Raw genomic sequence first — 11,512 nt, forward strand, 5'->3', positions numbered from 1 at the left:
TCTGAACTAATATCCTTAACTTGTTGTTGATAGTGTAAATTCAGATAGAATATAAAATAGAAATCAAGAAATAAATTCACATAAAAACAATGCAAATAATGAATAATGTACATACATACAATTACAGCGTAGAATAAAATAAAACATTGACCTCAAAGTACAAAGTATGAAAGATTTATTCGGGCCACACTGAGAAAAAAAACAATAGTATATTGCAAGACTTTAGAGATGTGATATATTTTACAAATAAAAAGTCTGATTTTCAATACCGTATTATACTTCTATATAATGTTTTATGTATTTTAGAGATTGAAGTGGTAATATTACAAGACCCAAGTCATATTTTCGAGGAAATAGTCATATATTTTATTAATTGTTTTTGTTTGCAACCAAAGTTAAAATGATGCAGCACAGTCTTTGACCTACATGTTTTTAAAGGGATAGGAAGGGAATTTGTCTCCCTCTAATGGACAACTTAATCCACTACACCATCAGTGATTTCTCGCTAACAGTACATTTCTAGCTCCTGTTATATTTTGGAGGTTTGCTAAAAAGATATCCACGCACTCGGCTGCCTTTGCCGGCATCAGCATCCGCATGACGTCAGCGCACCTCTTTACCGACTTCCGGTCCCGCCGCTAACCCACCGAGGTCCGCCACCATGGAGGTGAACCGGGATGAGGCGGAGCGGTGCATCGACATCGCCGCCGCGGCGCTGGGCAGCGAGCAGCCGGACAAGGCGAGGAGGTTCCTGGAGAAGGCCCAGAGGCTCTTCCCCACCGAGAAGGCGAGGGGTGAGTCCAACCTGCCAGCACTTGAACGCATCACCTGCTTTTTGCATCTCGATGTCTATGCGCACATACAGTATGATGTACAGTATGGAATGGAGGTGTGGGGGGGGCACATGATGGTTTGTGTGTGTGTGTGTGTGTGTGTGTGTGTGTGGGGGGGGGGGGCGGGGGGATAGTACCACTGCAAGCTAAACTAGCCCAGGACGTTTTCGCAATCAATGAATCACCTAAATGCATGTTTTCAAATCAATTTCTTCAAAATTAGTACTTGGACCAGAGGCCATTTTGGACAGTTCAAGTGAAACAAAACGGTTGTGATTTATGTCCGTTTATTAAGCAATGTTTCCCAATCTTTATTAAGCAAAGGCAAATTCTTAACATTGGAACAATTTCCACTAAAGGTACATTTCCATTGGGCCCCGTTTTTCGCTGTTATTTGTTCCATAAACACAGTTGAACTTTCCTTGGTGGCGGTGCCTGTTCTCACTCGCACCACCCTCTTCAGTCTGTCGCTCTTATTTGATTTAGATTTTTTGTAAATTTAACAAATAACAAAAATAAATAATTAAATTAAACAATGTGTATTTTAACAATGAAGTGTCTAACCAAGCCGCATAATGTTGCTAGCCTAATGCTAATTAACCTGAAACGCCTTAGCAGGGCTAACGGAAATTAGCATCGCCGACACAGTGATTATAAATCTTTAAGCAACTGTTACTACTAATTTAACAAACACAGAGCAAGCATACAACATTACTCAGATGCATATATTATTTCTGTGCAGTTGGAATAACTATTACTGGAATTTAGTTGGAGACCAGCTCGCTGCTTCTTTTTTGCTCTCTGCTAGTAGCCTTCAGTGCTGCCTGGCACGTTGTGACACAATGAGGTACTACACGAAAGGCATGCAATTCTAAATTGACTTATTTGTAACCTGTTTTTAAAAAAAATGTCTTAAAAATCGAAGGTATAAGCGATATAGTGGGGAAAACCATGCTTATATTGATGTAAACAATAGTGTTCTCCACTAATGCAATACCTAAATATGCCACAGGGTGTCACCAAGGCCCTGTATAAAAGAAGACTAGTCAATTTCTACAGTTTTTGTCGGTGGAGAAAATCAAGAAGGTAAATGGACAACAACTGTCCACATAAGTTACTGTTTGTCCTTAGTGCTGCTGGAGCTCATCTCCAAGAATGGCTTCACACCCAGACAAGGCCCACACACTCAGGACTCAGGACCTCGATTACGTCAGAACCAAAGTGATCACAGCAAACCTGAAGAGAAACCCTCAGATACCTCAAAATCCTACACCGCAGAGCAGGTGGATGCTGTGCGAAGGTATCCAAAGTAGCAATATAATACCACCATCACCACAAACTGCAAGCACAATAACAAATGAACTTTTTTGTTGTTGTTGCAGAATCAAGCGATGCAAAGATTTCTACGAGATCCTCGGCGTGCAGAAGGACGCCGCCGAGGACGAGCTCAAAAGATCTTACAGGAAGCTGGCGTTAAAATTTCACCCGGATAAGAATCACGCTCCTGGTGCCACGGAGGCATTTAAAGGTAACCTTTATGGCAAACCGTTTGAGTATTTACAAATTTAGAACACTTTTAGAATGCAGCAAATGTGTAAACACCTTTTTTTCTTATGAACAGCCATTGGGAACGCATACGGCGTGCTGAGCAACACCAACAAAAGACGACAGTACGACGCGTGCGGCGAGGAGCGGCGGCATCCTTCCAGACAGGCAGATGCCAAATTTGATGCCGATATTTCCCCCGAGGACCTCTTCAACATGTTCTTTGGAGGAGGTTACCCAGCGAGTGCGTCCCACCACTATCACCGTCCATCTTTCATCTACTGATTTATTATTCAGCTTGTTTTATTATTTAGGTAGTAACCACGCATACACAAACGGGAGAATGCGTCAGCAGAGGCCGCAGAGAAGAGAGCGACCACGAGAAGTGAGTATTGTCCCGCGATTTAGCCTGCAGAGGGCGCTATTGAGTCGCGTTTGTTACATTTGTGCATTACAGTGAACCCAGGACACAATGGGGAATATGATCAAGTTTTTTTAGAGAGACCATATTAAAAAAAACATTTTAATATAGTTTTACTCTTATCAAATGCTTTAAAGATATTTAAATATATTTAAAATACATTTATATTTATTAAAAACAAATTTTTAAGTATTATAGTGCTCCATATTGTGCTCCATCTGATGTGTATGTCTTGGCCACTAGGGGTCAGTATACTACAGAAATTCGCTGAGCCGGATATATGCAGAGAGTGGTTTCGGCAGGGTAACAAGATGGCGTCCATTTGTCATGTGACCAGGAGTTGACAATCACTGCTGGTCACATGACATATGCACGCCATCTTGTTACCCTGCTGAAAACAGTTGGCCAAACTGTTTCTATGTATGACTCTGGAAATTTGTATTAAATAAAGAAGCTAAAGAATAAATGCCTTGATCAGCGACATGATGCTTTTCAGACCTAATTCACATGCTAATTTCTGAGATCATTTTGTTTTTGTTATTCTCAGGGGGGCCTCGCCCTCTTCGTGCAGGTCATGCCCATCCTCATCCTGGTCATTGTGTCGGCTCTCAGCCAAATCATGGTCAAAAGCCCCGCCTACAGCCTCAGCTATCGCCCGTGAGTTTAAAAAAAAACAAAAAACAACAACTTTACTTCCTCCGAGTCATCACAGCGTACAGTATCTTACTATCATTTTGTGACATGGCAGGTCAGCGGGCCACACGCAGAAGAGGCTGACGGAGAACCTGAAGGTGGCGTACTACGTGGCCGAGCACTTCCCCAAAGACGTCAACGATGGGAATCTCAAGCGCTTGGAGCAGACAGTGGAGGACGATTATATCTCCACCCTGCGTAACAACTGCTGGAAGGAGAAACAGCAAAGTACGCGATAAACTCGCCACTTGACCAAAGACTTTTACACGCGCACAAAAAAAAATCCAAACACTTCTATTCTACACAGTATTGAATGATTTGCATTCTCTCTGGTGCAGAGGAAGGCATGCTGTACCGCGCACGCTATTTCGGTGACACGGATCTGTACCAGAGGGCTCAGAGGGCTCGGACGCCGAGCTGCGCCAAACTGTCCGAGATCACCGCCTCCTTAAACGGCTGAGCTGGCCTTGCCCACTTCCTTATTTTCCCAAGTAAGCAAATCAATCTTCTTTATCCAAATGAAAACAGCAGCGGGCCCAGAATTGAACCCTGTGGAACACCTTAAGACCCGCATTTTTTCAGCAGGGCAATTTTTATTTTATTTTTTTTTTACTGATTTTGACTCTTCACTCATAAGAGAAAAACATTTAACTCTTTGACTGCCAAAAACGTTATATAACGTTTAGTAAAATCCTATGGAGGAGTGCCAAAGACGTTAAAAGACGTTTTTTCAAAACAGAGGTGAAACTAACCATTTTCTATTGTTGATTACCGAAAAACGGAATAAGGTAGAAACAAACTTTTTTTTCTGATGAAAGATGAGAGTCCAATCTTTCATTTGGTAGTATGTGTGTTTCCATAGTCCAAACACATAATTTTCTGTGAACCTTGAAAGATCAGTCAAAAATGCTTAAATCGGCTGGCACCCACGGCATCCCTTTTCTGAAAACGTCTGGCAGTCAAAGAGTTTTAAAAAAATTGGGTTATCTCATATTTTTATTTGTTATAGTGGACGCCAGGATAGCATGGCTGTAACGTGTTGTAAACTTACCAAGCTTATATGTAATATTTTTACCCGGAACATCATGCAAATCAACTTGCGATTGTGATTGCTTAGCTCGGATCCAATCATGAAGCAGAAGTGTTGACATCATCCAAATGATGTGTTTTATTGGTTTAGACACGCAAATATGTTATGTCCACTGCAATCATCTATTAAGGTTCGTTATACATGCAAATTGAATTAAGTCAGGTGTGTGTGTCTTGACCTCGGCCGAACCCCTGAGACTGACTGAGATTAATTAAAGATTTATTAAAATTAATTTATTGTGTTTTTAAATGTATACAGTCCCTAAATACGTACTTTTGGCTCACCATTTATAATAGATTCATTTTTATATTCTAATATTACCGTGCAGTAATTGTAATGTTAAACTACAGGAAGGCGGGGCTTAATTAGAAACCCAAGCCACAGCAAGAGGAGTAATAAATTCCGACTGAATGGTTGATTGATGATTGTTTTATGTCACACAAAAATGTATTTATTTTTCTGTTTTGTGCCTTCTAGACTGAGCTGGCTGTAAATAGACGAGCTTACCTCCCGAAGACAAGCAACGAGACAAAAGCAGCTCCTGCTAAACTGGTTTAAAGTGACGAAGCATTGAGATAAGGGTAAGGATTAGTTGCAGGGCACCAAACTGGATTTTATAAGTCTGTGTGTGACACGGGACTTCTTTTTTTTGGGGGGCATTTAATCCATGAGAACGTTTTGGGCATTCGGCTTCAGTTGCACCCTGGAAGCAAACCCTTTGAATCTATGCAGAAATCACACGCGTGTATTGTCCGTCACCTCACAAATGTCGTCATCGAAGTCTCGTCAAAGGTTTTATGAAATTAGATCGTTTTAGCAACGCTATCGTGACCATACAGGATGACAGTCATGTGGGTTTTTTAATGAGTTGCAGATTGTCACAGTAAGGAACCCGAACCACAACCCCTTAACCGCAACCCTAACCAGTACTTTTATCCCTAACTCGTACCCTTAACCACTTACCAGTGGTGGTCCTATCTTAAATGGCACTCTGTGCAAGATCACTCTTTGCCCCCCCCCCCCATCACACACCCACTCACTTCTCACATCTGGTTGCCAGAACGCGATTCCTGAAGACGACATAAGGGTGCAAATTCCCCACACAAACGCCAACGATTTGCATGTCACGATGCCAATTGATATCTTTTTTTTTTTTTTTTTTTTTTGCACGTGTTTTGGCGTCAACAACACAAACGTCTCACTGACGGCAGCATGCGGTGAGTCCATCTATCTAGAACTTATAGAGCTTTACTTTAGCAACAATCTACATAACATAACTGCATGGTTGCCACAATAAGTTAATGGGAAGAATTCTCTCCTACTGAAATTATTATTATTATTTTTTTAATTTTGTTACGTGAAATAGTGTTCTTTTTACAATAATGGCTCAAAAATGGTTCAAAACTTTTTCCCTCCTTTCCATTATGTGTGCAATAAGATTGCCGGCAAGAACAATATTTTTCAGGTTTTTTTTCTGTTTTTTTATACACTTCAATCAAAATTTGACAGTTTGGTTATTCATTACTTTGACCTCAATGCAGAGGAGCAGTTGCATATCAACATCTTTCTGCCCCTTGCCCTAACCCGACCCTAACACCTAACCCTTTAAATCCTTAACCCCTCACCTCTCGCGCAAACCTAACCGTTAACCCAACTCTAACCCCTAACCTTGACCGTCACCAAGGCCCGACTATTCACAACTGTGGGAAAAAAAATAGCGGCTTGTTTGTCAGCCGTTCCTGCTCTGTAAATCATTAAAGAGCGATCGAAAATTCCTGTAACCGCACCTTCATCCAGGTTGGCATCTTCCTTTGCCCGTGTGCCACCACTCTTCAAATGTAGTGGAAGTCTATTTTGCCTTTCACGTGTGTCACCGACTATTTTACTCATGCTGCAAAAAAAAAGGTGGCGGCGCGAGACTTTTGCACAATACTTCCTTGTTTTCAATATGCTCCTTATGAATATTTCGGTTGCATTAACTGTAATATCAATAACGTTTGAAACTCTTCCCGCCATCTTTTTACTGTGTGATATGGAGAGGAAAAATAAATAAATAGTGGAAATGCTCAACAAAGACGTGATGACCGCTTTGTGTTTCGGAAATGAACAAAAAGGCCACTTAAAGCAAAGCGGCCTGTCAGCACTTTTTCAAGGCCACAGCTGGGATCACTGCTCCCCCGCACGTTCACGTTACTTGGCCGATGCAGCCACATGTGCTTGGCAGGAAGCGCAGTGTCATGTTCTCAAAAAGGCCTTCCTCCTGTTTTTTTTTTTTTTTTTTTTTGGTGTATGTGTGTCGCCGGGCAGATTTCAACAACCTCCTCTAATGGTTGCGGAACGTGTTAAGTTCATGCAAACGAGTAATAGGTTTTACAATTTTTTTTTAATACTTTCTAGATGCAAGTGACACAGGTCAAATTATATATATATATATATATATATATATATATATAAAAATTCAGCACTTTATTTATAGGACACTCCAAATTATTTTTTTAAATTAAATATAGAATAGAAAATCGTAATTTTTCCTTAATAATAATAATCATGTAAATTAATAATCATAATAAAAAGTTTGTTGAAATTTATTTAAGCATATTTGTATGACGTAAAAACTAAATTGTGGGTGTAAACGTTCTTTTTCGTTTAAAAAAAATATATATTTTTGAGTGCTTTATAAAGGAGCTGCTAAGAAAAATGTTTGGATTTATGTTTGTTTGGATTTGGATTTAATTTTAAATGACGTCATAACATAATTCCTACGTTACTTGGAAAGTACTTTTTTATTTTTCAGTTTTTTTACATGGCATGTTGTCTGAATCTGTACCTGAAATTATTATTTTTTCAATGTACACCAGAAGACTCTTACGCTTAACCCATCAATACAATAAAGCAAAAACAACAAGGACTCACTCAACTTGTTAAAAAAATAATTTATTTTTCACGTCTGTGAAAATACAAAAAGCAAAACAAAATGTGCAAACAAAGTGCAAAATGTCATATGAGTATTTGAATATCAAATAAATAAGCGTCCACACGGGTATGGAATGACGTCTGACTAGAAGCTGTTATGCCAAATGATGTTTTTTGTTTTTTGATGACCGTATAACTGTAGCTGCCATTGGGACGGTTTCCATAGAAACTGGAGGTCCACACGCTTGCGAACGCTTCACTTGTACCGTACTGACATCCTTCTTGGCGAGAAGGTTACAGTCATCTTCAGCATTCCTCGATCAGCAGCTCCTCGGAGCAGTACAGTTTCTTCTTGATGACGCGGAATCCTGTGCTCAGCTTGATGGCTTGCCTTGCCGCCGGCACTTTGGAACTAAAAAGTCCTTGGATCTTGGGCCACAGCCCGCCGGATTCCATCCTCAGCACCAGAGTCAGCTGAAAGGTGGGCACCAGGTAGGGGTCCGCGGAGAGCTGCGCCACGCTCTCGCACTGCGGCCCCCGCTCCACGCACAGGTCCACCAGGGCGCCGCGCAGGCCGCACGGCTCGCTGGCCGCCAGGTGCAGGAGCTCGCACCCGATGCGCTCCAGCAGCCGGTCGGGGATGAGGAGCTTGGCGCAACGCAGGGCGCACGGCGAGTCCTTGGCCTCGCGCAGGCTTCGCTCGATCAGCTCCACCACTTCTTTCAAGATGGCTTCCTCCGTGGGGTCGTAGAACAGGTCCTCCTCGGACATGTCCGACACTGTTGGGATAAGAAAAGTGACGATTAGAACCCGGAGTCAGGTTGGCTTGTTGACCTGCGTGTGATGGTCTGGATTTAAGATGTGGCCTACAGCAGCTCCTTACATTTTGCATTTACGTTTGTGACTTTTTGCCACGTTCATCAATGGCTTAAAGTGCATCGTTTATTGTTCCGTCCTCTGATTGGCTAGTTTGAGTACAACTTTTGACCCACCTGCGTCCGAGAGGTCGCTCCTGCTGCTGTTGTTGGACCTGGACTCCATACTGTCGGTCAGCCTTTGCACCATATTGCTCCAAGAGAGCCTCCTAGGACTGCTGTCCACCGGAGACGGGGGCGAGCTGCCGGTTTGCACGTTTGAGGCACTTGAATGCATCGCCTGCGTCAAAAGAAAAAGCCGACAAAACAACAGGATGAGATGGTTGTTGAATTTGCAGAAGGGCGAACAAAGGAAACTTGAGCACAAAGAATGTCACTTTTCTACAGAGCCATGGCGGATTTTTTATTTATTGCAAATATAACATGGAAACAACATAAGCAATTGAGGTAGTAATGATGAATGATCATTCCACAATTTAATTTCCCCCTTGTCATGTCTGCTATCCATACCCCCCCCCCCCCCCCCAAACAGGCTCTTTGGAAAGTAACTGTGCAGTCACTGTACTTTTTTTTTTTTTTTTAACAGCAGGATACAAGAGGGTACAATGCAATAAAATAAAATCTCAAATATACAGAACTGTAAACAAAAATAAAAATAAATAAGTGTGCAAAAAAAAAAACTACACTGAACCATTTTTGGTCTGTTGACCATTTTCTACAAATAACAAATAAATGCTCTGAATGATACTATTTAGAATTTAACAGCCATGTTGTCAGTAGTTTCAACAAAATCAGAGAAACTTATAATTTTGCAGTGGTCTTAATGTTTTTTGTTTTTTTTACAGAGCTGTCCATTAAAAAAAATAAGATTAGGAAAGTGTACACTATGCGAATACAGTCTCATCAAATTAAAAAATATCAAAGTCCTTACCTTGAACGACAAAGCACAAACGTCAGTTATTCGGTGCTTTATTGTCTGCAGAAAGCAACCATCGGACAACTTCCTTATTCTCTTCTGTACTCGTCAACCAGCTGTCGAAAAGCTCTGCAGCTCCGGCTTGCTCCGCAACAATGTTTATATAGTAGCCCTCAAGACACGCCCTCTCCCCCCGACCGACCAGCCAATCAAAAAGAAGAGCCACGCAAGACACGCCCCCAAACTATATCTTGCCTGGTAACACGCAAGCAGTGAACAAAAAAATGAAGAAAAACAGGGGGTCTAGTGTTGAATAGCAGACCCCCGCCGCTGTGGAAATGTACAGGGTCTTGCCTGGGCTTGTTGGGAACATAAAGGGGGAAAAAATGTTGTTTTATATCCAGAAATAAACACAAATGTCTAAAAATCGCTATCTGGTTGAGCTGGGAGCGTATACTGTATGGCTGCAAAGGCATGACATCACCTGTTTTGCTCCTAAAGCATTACATCACACTTTTTTTCTGCTGCAGAGCCTCGAAAACAACACTGCAGCAGCAGCATCTCCGTCAAATGGCAATAAAAATGCTCTGTTTGAACAAGAATGCACAAACATAACATCTTTCTGTTCATAATGAACATAAATGCCATAGTCTGTACATTTGTTTTTATATCGCTCTATTTACAACCATTGTTCAATTGAGATTTAAAAATTAAGTGCTAGCATTAAACATTCTACGTGGTGATGGTTTAAAGTTGTATATTACCCTCAACTTAGTGGTGAAAAATATCTAAGTACAAATTTGTTACTGTACTAAAGTACATTTTGATCGATAGATTTTTTTTTTATTTTTTTTGTGCTCTATGTGCCACACTTAGTAAAAACAAGCCTACAGAAAATTTAGTGGGGGGGGGGGGGGGTGAACAGATTAAATGAACATGTTTTGCACATAACGGCAAAATAAAAGTCACACCTAAATAGAAGTGGGAAAAAAAAGAATGCCAATGTATTTGGCTAAAAAAAAAAATATTACAACTATAGGCAGGGATTTTTTTTTCCCAGGACCTTCTAATAAATCTAATGCATCTATTTATTTATTTTTTCCTGCTTATGCTTGTTTTGGTGTATTTGTATGTTGTTGTTGCATGTATATTGTATCCTGTTTTTCTATCATGCGTGCATTTACATGTTATTATTTTAGGGTCTGTAAAGCTTCAATGCAGCTAACTATGCTATGTAGCTAACTAAGTGATGTAATCAACTATGCTATGTAACTATCTAGGTACTGTAGCATAATTCACCGTTGTTTATGATTTACAATATGCAGTTTTCATCTGTCTGTCTGTCTGTCCTACAAACAGGATGTTCTATGTTAACTCATTCACTGCCACTGACGACTATAGACGTCAAAAGTTCATGTGAACTATTTCTATTAGTTTAAAAAAAGAAATCATTTCAGTTCATTTTTTATGAAAACCTAGATTTTTTTATTGTACATTTATAACAGATATAAAATTATCATGCGATTAATTACGATTAAACGCCCCTATTTTTTATATATTTTTTTAATTAGGCCCGTCAGTTGATTAAAATTTGTAATTCCAATTATCACTTGACTTCACTAGTTAACTCACGATTAATAAAAAAATGTTATATCTGTTCTAAATTTACAATAATTTTTAGGTTTTCATATTCTTGTTAGCAAAAGTGGGGAATTTTTTTTTTAAACTAATAGAAATAGTTTAAATGAATTTTTGACGTCTATAGCCGTCAATGGCAGTGAATGAGTTAATGTGTACCAATGTCATTGCATCAGCTGTCTAGTAAAAAAAAAAACATGTTTTGCTGCCTCTCAATGCCTTCAAGATGACACTAGCAGCCGATTTGTTTGTTATGTTGCGCACAGGGCAGCACGATGGTCAAGTGGTTTGCATGTCTGCCTCACATTTTTGAGGTTTGGGTTTCAAGTCCCGTTATGTTATCCCCCCCCCCGTGCATCCGCTTCCTCTCGCATTCTGAAAACATGTATCTTGGGGTTCATTGAAGACTTGAGACTGGTGTCATGGGCGTAAATGTCTATACGTGCCGTGTGATTGACTTGCAATCAGTTCAGGGTCAATTGCGATCGGGGAGATGGAAGTTGTGCAAAAGAGGAAGTTGTTCATGTGTGTGTGTGTGTGTGTGTCAGGAAGTTGGGAGCTGAACTTCAGTGGGTAGGGTACACGTGA

At 40.5% G+C, this 11,512-nt stretch overlaps 2 protein-coding genes across 2 annotated transcripts; one reads left to right on the forward strand and one right to left on the reverse strand.

The window, feature by feature from the left end:
- The first annotated feature begins 500 nt into the window (after positions 1-500).
- dnajb12b (DnaJ heat shock protein family (Hsp40) member B12b) lies at positions 501-7,124 on the forward strand. The gene is made up of 9 exons (XM_077550444.1): positions 501-794; positions 1,965-2,133; positions 2,216-2,361; positions 2,455-2,622; positions 2,693-2,763; positions 3,347-3,456; positions 3,548-3,720; positions 3,831-3,983; positions 5,060-7,124. The coding sequence occupies exons 1-8, from the start codon at positions 662-664 to the stop codon at positions 3,950-3,952; spliced, it is 1,092 nt and encodes a 363-aa protein (XP_077406570.1). The 5' UTR covers positions 501-661; the 3' UTR covers positions 3,953-3,983; positions 5,060-7,124.
- Positions 7,125-7,500: 376 nt separating this feature from the next.
- On the reverse strand, positions 7,501-9,441 carry ddit4 (DNA-damage-inducible transcript 4). Its single transcript, XM_077550745.1, has 3 exons — positions 9,302-9,441; positions 8,488-8,650; positions 7,501-8,274 (listed from the first exon to the last, which is right to left on the reverse strand). Exons 2-3 carry the CDS (start codon positions 8,645-8,647, stop codon positions 7,802-7,804), a joined length of 633 nt encoding a protein of 210 aa, XP_077406871.1. The 5' UTR covers positions 8,648-8,650; positions 9,302-9,441; the 3' UTR covers positions 7,501-7,801.
- Between the last annotated feature and the right edge of the window lie 2,071 nt (positions 9,442-11,512).

This window comes from Vanacampus margaritifer, chromosome 18 (genome assembly GCF_051991255.1).
Source record: "Vanacampus margaritifer isolate UIUO_Vmar chromosome 18, RoL_Vmar_1.0, whole genome shotgun sequence".
In the NCBI taxonomy this organism is placed as follows: domain Eukaryota; kingdom Metazoa; phylum Chordata; class Actinopteri; order Syngnathiformes; family Syngnathidae; genus Vanacampus; species Vanacampus margaritifer.

Bases quoted from the DNA above. Each gene is read 5' to 3' on its own strand.
- dnajb12b (XM_077550444.1), top strand. From the start codon at position 662: ATGGAGGTGAACCGGGATGAGGCGGAGCGGTGCATCGACATCGCCGCC. The intron at 2,362-2,454 runs GTAACCTTTATG...TCTTATGAACAG, and splicing joins TGCCACGGAGGCATTTAAAG to CCATTGGGAACGCATACGGC. The intron at 2,623-2,692 runs GTGCGTCCCACC...TTTATTATTTAG, and splicing joins TGGAGGAGGTTACCCAGCGA to GTAGTAACCACGCATACACA.
- ddit4 (XM_077550745.1), bottom strand. From the start codon at position 8,647: ATGCATTCAAGTGCCTCAAACGTGCAAACCGGCAGCTCGCCCCCGTCT. The intron at 8,275-8,487 runs GTGGGTCAAAAG...TTATCCCAACAG, and splicing joins GAGCGACCTCTCGGACGCAG to TGTCGGACATGTCCGAGGAG.